This window comes from Corvus brachyrhynchos, unplaced genomic scaffold (assembly GCF_000691975.1).
Source record: "Corvus brachyrhynchos isolate BGI_N302 unplaced genomic scaffold, ASM69197v1 scaffold307, whole genome shotgun sequence".
Lineage (NCBI taxonomy): Eukaryota > Metazoa > Chordata > Aves > Passeriformes > Corvidae > Corvus > Corvus brachyrhynchos.
Genome location: NW_008239288.1, coordinates 747,587 through 755,384, shown reverse-complemented (window position 1 = coordinate 755,384; position 7,798 = coordinate 747,587). Strand labels below are relative to the sequence as shown.

Below are 7,798 nucleotides of genomic sequence, written 5' to 3'. Positions count from 1 at the left end.
CCTGCATCGGGATCCTTCGGGAATCACGATACCTGGAGATGTCCCACCATCGGTTTGTGACTTGGGGTTGTCCCCTGTTAGGAGGGGTTACCCACACTTGTGTGTGTCCGGGGGGTGCAGGCTGAAACTGCGTGAGGTTATTCACGAGTGTATCGAATGCATCACCGCCCTCCCTGCAGGTACTCGGAACTGCTGCTACGGTGATAATGTTTAATGAAAACATAAAGTGATACCACCCGGACTTTTGGGGAAAAATAGAATGATGTGGCATAGGAGGACAGGCAGGACCCCAGGAAGATGAACTGAGGGGGGCAGACGTCCGCCACCAGCAGTTGCTGGCCCTGATGGGAGCGCAAGGGTACCTTTGTTGGAGCAGTGCCCTGCACACTTTGGTCCTGTTGGCCAGTCCTTGGTCAGGGATTTTGGGAAGCCCCCAGCGATGAGGGAGCTTCTGGGGACTGGGATGTGCCATCAGAGCTCGATGGCAGTCCTGGCAGGTAACCCCCAAACTTTTCAGCCTAGGTTAAGCCTTGGATCCCTGATCCCCGTCTTTTTCCAGCTATGCCTCTGCTCGCAAAGGAGAGCGATAAATAATAAACGTGGGATGCTAATTTCAGTTCCTGGGCTCTAATGGGGATCCAGCGTCCTGCACTTCACCCCCTGCCTATCTCCTGTGGCTTCTTTGGAACCTGTCATTTGGGCCGAGCAGCAGCCAATGGTCTCTCTCTGCTGTACCCGTGTCTGACAGACAAGGGATCACTGTGCTGGCCCGGGGTCCTTTCCTCCCTGATTCACTGGGGTTGCCTAGAAACGGACGCTGGTGAGGTCCCGAGCTGGAATGTTCTGTGTCAGAAATGGAGAAGCTGAACTTTGCCTTTAAATGGGAGCAGGTCTGCCAGGAGGAGTGTGTCTGCCCACGCCCCAGCTCTGCTTTTGGGTCTCTGCAAGTGATGGCCAATATTGGCAAACCGGGAGTCTCTGCTCGGGCTGGGGCCACAGGGAGGGGCAGGGGCAGTGCTTGTGCCCCAGGAAGGCCTGCACCTAAAATTAGGGGTCTCGCACCCTTGCCAGCAGTGGGAAATGGATGTAGAGATGGGGATTCCCTCTTCCTGCCTTCTTGCACTCTCCTGGTCTCCAAGCTGGTGACTTTGAGGGTAAAGCCACTCTGTGGGGATGGCAGAGCTGGGCAGCAGCATCGGCCTCCTTACCTCGCCGTGGTCCAGCTGCTCCTGCCAAGCTCGCTCTCCCAAGCGAGTGCTGAGCAGAGCCTGGGGCAAGATGGTACCAAAGGAGTCTCTGGTGGGAAGAGGGAGTGTAGCAGCATGGTGCTGATGAACGCCAGGCGCTGTGGATTCAGCTGTGGTTTCCAGGGATGCAGCACTGGCAGCGAGTGGGTATGAGACAATGCAAAGGCACGGCTGTACCATGGCAAAGAGGGGACAGAGTGTCACAGGTGCAGCACTTCTTGGGAAAGAAGTTGAAAGTTGGGTTCCTCCATGGTGGGAGGACATATGAGTGGGTGGGAGTTAATTGCTATGAGTTGGAAGTAGAAAACAATAGAGAGACTGACCAGCTCGGGATGGGAATGATGAGCCTTTGAGGACACACCAGGAACACTCCATGTCTTGCAGTGGCCAGCATGGCCCTGAGCACAGCTTGTATTGCCTGGAATTCCACGAGGCTGGGTCTGGCACTGCATTCAGGTATCCCCTACGGCTGCAGTGGGCTGCAATGGCTGCTGACCATCTGGACTTGCTGATGTAAGGCATAAAAATGGCCTTTTCGTCACTCCTGCAGAGATTGCACCAGGTACCCATGCTCCAGGGGACCAGCTTCATGCTCCAGGGGACCAGCCCGTTCCCTTGTCCTGGCCAAGCCTCTGCTGGGATTCCTGTGGGCTCAGCCATACACTGCTAACCTGGAGGATTCAAGGATGGGAGGGGGCAAAGACCAAAGCTCCCACTCTCTCAAAGCCTGTGAAAGGGGTGCAGTGGTGCAGATACATTCTCAGTCCTGCCTCAGTTTCCCTGCTGCTCCAAGTAACCTTGACCCAGATCCCAAAGAATCCTGGATTGTGCCCTCCTGCTTTGCAAGGATTTGATGCTTCCTGACCTTATGTCCCTTTCCCAGAGGCAGATGGAGGGAGACCTCTGCACTGCAGAAGCTCCCTGGGAGAAACTTGATGCCTCCAGCCCCTGCAACACCCTCCCCAGAGTAGGAGGAGAGGGCAGAAACCTCCTGTTTCAAAATGCAGCTTGTGCAACAGTGAAACATGGAATTCATCTCCTGTCTGGCCAACAGCTCACTACATCTCGACAGCTGGCTGGCTGAATGGGGACCCCCATGGAGGTACTGCTGGGCTGTATCAGAAGTTAGTGTGTGAGTGCCAGTGCCCTGTGCTGGTCCAGGTGACCTCAAGCAGCTGCAGGCTCTCTGTTTTGGTGGGCCTGCTGGGTTTTTTTGTCTTTTTACTCTAGTGGCTATTACGATACATAGTGATGCTGGAGAAAAACCCTTCCTGAATCAGCTGTGCTGGTTATAAGAGCTGGCTTTGCCAGCTGGGTGACATGTAGGATACAAGGCTCACTGCAGCTGGTTTCCATGTGCCCAGCATCCAGGAGTGTCTGTCCGGGCCGGGCTGTGCACTCGGACACGGTGTGGAGGTGAAAGGCTCCGTCAGCCCCAATCCCTTTAGCCGTCGCGGCCTCTGCTTGAGTATTTTTAACCTTTTTGCTGTGCTAAGCTGCCTGGGGCTGAAGTGTCAGTGGGCACTGGGGAATACAGCCTCTCACTGCTTTGCCAAGCCCGGGATTTCAGGATCAGTGTCTCTAATCCCCAGATCCTGAAATACCTTCTTCGGCCGACAGCGCATTTGGAAAATCTGAGTGACCGCAGGTTTAAGCACGGGGCAGGGGATGCCTTGGCCGCAGGGACTGGATGCCACGTGCTCCACTGCCAGCATCCGTACCTGATCCGGCTGTTGCTGGGAAGTCCATCACTCAGCAGTGTGAGATGAGAGTTCCTGTGCTGGGGGACGCTCTCTCCCACACTGTAACAGTTGGGGAGAAATGCTCCATGGCCACTGCCAAGTGTGACCCCCTTGTTTTCTCCTGCCAGTCCAGTCTGTCCTCACACAATGGGTCTCTAGCTAATGAGGAGGAGCAGAGTCATGCCTGAGTTTCTGGATGGTGACTGTGTCCATCCCTCCAAGCTCTCTGCAGAGCTGGCTGTGACTGTGCTCACCAGGTGAGCTCTGCCGGTTGGTGACCCACTGCTGCTCTGCAGCTGGCTCCCTGGCATTCCCTGCTATCTCTGCTGTTGGAAACCCATCTCCTCATGGCACAAGGAATCCAGTTGCTCACCTCTTGCCACCCTGAATGGCGGTGCTGAGCCTGAATGCAAACTCTGGTCCCCCTCTGTAACATTGCCTTGGTGGGCTCAGCCAGGTCTGCAGGGCAAGGGCAGAGCAAAACTGCCATCCTCTCCTGGTATTGGAGTGGCTTTTGGGGGTGAGGACCCTTCCGTGTCCTGCCTAAATTAAAGTTAGCTTTGAGTTCTTCAATTTGTTTTAGGTGAGGAGGAGGAGTCCAGCTGAGCCATCACAATATGCTGTTGTGGAGCATTTCATGCCTGCATTTCTCAAGTTGCTTCTCTTACTTTCCTGGAGTTACTTGTCTCCATCTTTGGGGTCAGTGGTGGGTATCTCATAGTTGGCTCCCAGAGGCTGCTGCTGTGTGGGAATGCTGGTGAGGAGAGGGGGTTTGTGCCTGGCTGGCAAGGACCTTGCACAGGGGATGTGGGTGACAATTTCCTATGGGGGGGTTCACTTCCCACTGCTGCAGTCACCACTGTGCCCCCATGGCTTGGGGCTTCTGAGCTACAGGAGCATCAATGGTCTCGTTTTACAAAGAGGAGCTGGGGACTAATAAAAGAGGTTTCCAAGAGTCTGCTTGCTGTGGCCCTTTCACTTGGAGATGAACACAACCAGGGCACAGCATCCACCTGTTCCTGAATCACTTGAATGTGAGCTCCACGAAGCCTAGGTCAGGGCTGGTGATGTCCCACAAAACCATAATTTGCTGCTCTCTGCTTTCTTCTTGTGCCCTGCTGCTGCCATGTGTTACTTCTTCATGACCCAGGATTACTCCCTCTACAAATCCAGATTCTAGGAGGGAAGAAAGGTGCAAGAGCAGGTGGAAGGAAGCCCATCTTGCCCTGCCTGCTGGCTGCGGTGTCTTGGGCAAAATGCTTTCACTGCACAAACTTTTTTCTCACTTTCTTTTCACCACACTTAATCACTCTCAGTATAATTAATCGAAGTTTGTGGAGTTTTCTCTCTGCACAGCTTTTCTGCTGTAGCTGTTCTTCTAGCCTTTGATTTGAGTTGTCAGCTATGTGCAGCCCAGCCTGACTGTAGTGATACACATTTATACTCAGAGCAGCACCAGGGAGAAGGCAGTGTGCTGGCAGGGATGGGAATGTTCTCTTTTTCCTTTGTTTTTCACTCCAGAAGGCGCATCAGTACAGGGTCTTGCTCTGGGTGCTTCTCTGAGCCCATGGTCACACAGCCCAGTGTCACAGCCAGCCCCTGCCCTGATGCCACTGGGATGGGACTGCGATGCTGGCACTGAGGGATCTCTCTTCTCAGGTGCAAAAAGGTTGTGTCCTCCCAGTCAGTCGTTTTACACGGATGAGGAGCAGCAGAAAGAAGTGTGGGGGGATATCTGTCTGTCCAAGCAGAGCCACTGTGTGGTATGTTCAGATCTGCTAGTGTTAGGGTGGAATGTTTGGGGTGTGGGCAATGCTTCACCTCCTTACCAGCAGCCCACAAATGCCCACCTAAGACTCTATCAATCTATTAATTCTCAGGCAGTGAGGCTAAAAAAAACCTTTCCTGACAACCTCCATCTGTGCGCTCCCACTTTAAAAAAAAGATTTAAAAATAATTTGCACAACTGTAATCAATTTGGATGTAGCAGAGAAGCCATCTGCAAATGAGCAAACCTGCTGCACAAGGCCTTGACCAATACAACCTCCCTGGGGTCCATGGAGGGAGGGAAACCCTCCTGTGTGGCAGAGCTGACCAGGGAGCCTCGATGGTGTGCTGGGGATAACGTGGATCCCGGCTGATGCTCTCTGTTGTTGGTTAATGGTCTGTTTTATATGGTTTGGGGTTCTTTGTTGTTAGTGGTTTTTTTGGTACACAAAACACTCTTATTTTTTCTTCAGGACAGAATCATCAATCTAGTCGTTGGTGGCTTAACAACCTTGCTGCTTGTAGTAAGTATCTCCCATCCCACCCCATGTTGCACCTTCAGGTGACAGGGAAAAAACAACAAGTCCTCCCCAAAAACGGGTGGTGAAACTTCCAATGACCAAACAGGTTCTAATTTAGGGCAGGCAGTCATTTTGGGACATACCTGTCTTTTGAAACTCTTTGACAACAGGAGGGGAATACCTTTCTTCATGTCATCTTTTAAGAGCTGTAATAAAATCTCTGGTAGATTGTCCCCCCTGGCTGAATGTGAGGCTGAGTGAGACAACAAAGCATTTATGTGCCAGGAGAGCGTGTTTGCTTCTATTTCCTTCTATTTATGATTTATTGTCCTCTATTTTTGGCTTATATAAGTCTTTCCAAAGTTTGTCGCTTTGTGTTGAGCTGTGCTTTCCCCAAGCTTTAAAGACAAACCCAACGCCATCGTGACTGGAGACCATCACTTGTATGGTCCACGGGGGGTGCAGGGAGGCTGTGGGGACAGGTGAGGTGCCAGCTGGTGGAACACTTGGCAGAAGCGATGCTCCTACGTGGGCAGTGTGCACCCCCAGGCCTGATGGCTTCACGGCTACTTGGAGGGTGGTTTCTGGCAATGAGCCAGCGTGGCAAAGCTTTCATCGTTTTTATTCCACTCTTCTCAGTGTGCAGCTGTATCAAAGCAGTTTTCCTCCAGACTTGCACATTTTCCTTCAGCTCCTCAGGGGTGGGAGTCAGAGAGCAGGGAGAGGTGTGCAGAGCAAGATGCGAGCGCTGCGCTGCTCCAGCCCTTGGGCTGAGCCTCCTCTCACTGCAGCATTGGCGAGAGTGAAATCCTCATCTTTGTTTTCCTCCATACAGGTCACTTTAATCAGTGCTTTTGTCTTCCCGCAACTACCTCCAAAACCTGTGAATGTATTTTTTGCTTTCTGCATCTCCTTGTGTTGCATTTCTGCTGGCATTCTTGTAAGTATCGCCACGTTTGCCGTGCTTTTGACTTGATGGCTCTGAATAAAATCTGCTTTATGTGGTGCTGCCTTCTTTTTTACACTCTCCTAGAAAAGCTTTCCTGCCTTGATACCACAAGCTGACAATGAGGGAGTGGTAATGAGTTTGTATTTACTGCAGAGTAAGTGTGTGAACTGAGCCAACTCCTGCAGCCCAGCTGCAGTGCAAGAGTTGTCACCTCTGTGGCACTGCCACCCATAGCTGCCAGTGGAGACAGAGAGTAGGAAACCAGGGAGCAGAGTACTGAAACAGGAATGCAGAGATGGATTGTGCTGCAGAAGACACTTGAAGTGGGACCAGCCATGCCACTTGCATTAGTCAGCGACCTTTCAAACACAGGGGATGGAAGCTACAAGGGTAGGAAGGGACAGCAAGTAGATGTTCCTCTATTCAACAGCTGCAGAATTCCAAGGGAGCTGGTCCCAAGCACTGGCAAAGGGAACTGGCAGGTTTGAGTTCATAGAATCACAGAATGGTTTGGGTTGGAAGGGGCTGTCAAAGACCATCTAGTCCAATCCCCCTTCCATGGGCAGGCCCACTGGTGGCTCCTTCTTCTGTGGTAGCTATTCAAACTTGGAGCAGTCTCCTTCCTCCAGCTGTGACCTGGAACAGCCCTGAACCCCTCACTGCTGGGGACGCTGGGAAGTTGCTCTGCGTTGCCTGGTGAGTCCCAGTTTCTGATCCTAAAGCTGGTGGCCACGACTCTGCCCAGAATAGTTAGTGCAAAGCTCATGTTTGTCCTCAACCAGGGTGTAGCCAGCTTTGAGTGTTAAAACACCCCCAGCTAAGCCACCCACTCTCCCTCCCTCTTCGCAAAGCTGACCAGAGAGCACATGTCCCCAGGGACAGTTTCACACACAGACACACACACACACACTCTGTCTCTCTGGCCAGAGGAAGCTGGATTGTTTTACAGGAAGAAAAAAACCCCCAAAACCAGACATACAAGTTGCCAGTTCAGTTACCATAGAAAGCTTCCTCAGAAGTACCTGGCTTTTTAAAATAACACGAACTCCTTTTCTCTTCTAGATCTACTGGTATCGACAAGGAGACCTGGAACCCAAATTTAGAAATCTAATTTACTACATATTGTTTTCTATTGTCATGTTATGTATATGTGCCAACCTGTACTTCCATGAAGTGGGTAAATGAAGGACATTGGGAATACCCAGCAATGATGCTACTGTGTCAGACTGCTTCCAGCTCAGCTCTCAGCTCTACTCAAGACATTTAAGTGAGAACAATCAGCCTGAGAGGAAAGGAGTGGGTTGTGCAAGGATAAATCAGTACATGATTTTCATGTAAATGTATATGTAATGTCCCTCTTGTTGGGGAGAATTATTGCCAAAAGACGTGACATTCTGCTTTTTTTTGAAGAGCTACTGTTGCGCTTAATGAACATTCCAGTTGTACTGATGTTTCAGAATGGCACAAGCTTTTTCGTTTTGGAAAAAACTGCACTTTTTTTATTACTGTACAAATAAACTGCAGCATTGAAAGGATCTGTGGCAGTATAAATAAATAGCATGTTACAGTGAA

General features: G+C 51.3%; 1 protein-coding gene across 1 annotated transcript; it reads left to right on the top strand.

The window, feature by feature from the left end:
• The first annotated feature begins 6 nt into the window (after positions 1 to 6).
• Positions 7 to 7,798, top strand: TMEM243 (transmembrane protein 243). The gene is made up of 4 exons (XM_017740391.1): positions 7 to 4,752; positions 5,230 to 5,280; positions 6,113 to 6,217; positions 7,289 to 7,798. The coding sequence occupies exons 1-4, from the start codon at positions 4,597 to 4,599 to the stop codon at positions 7,409 to 7,411; spliced, it is 435 nt and encodes a 144-aa protein (XP_017595880.1). The 5' UTR covers positions 7 to 4,596; the 3' UTR covers positions 7,412 to 7,798.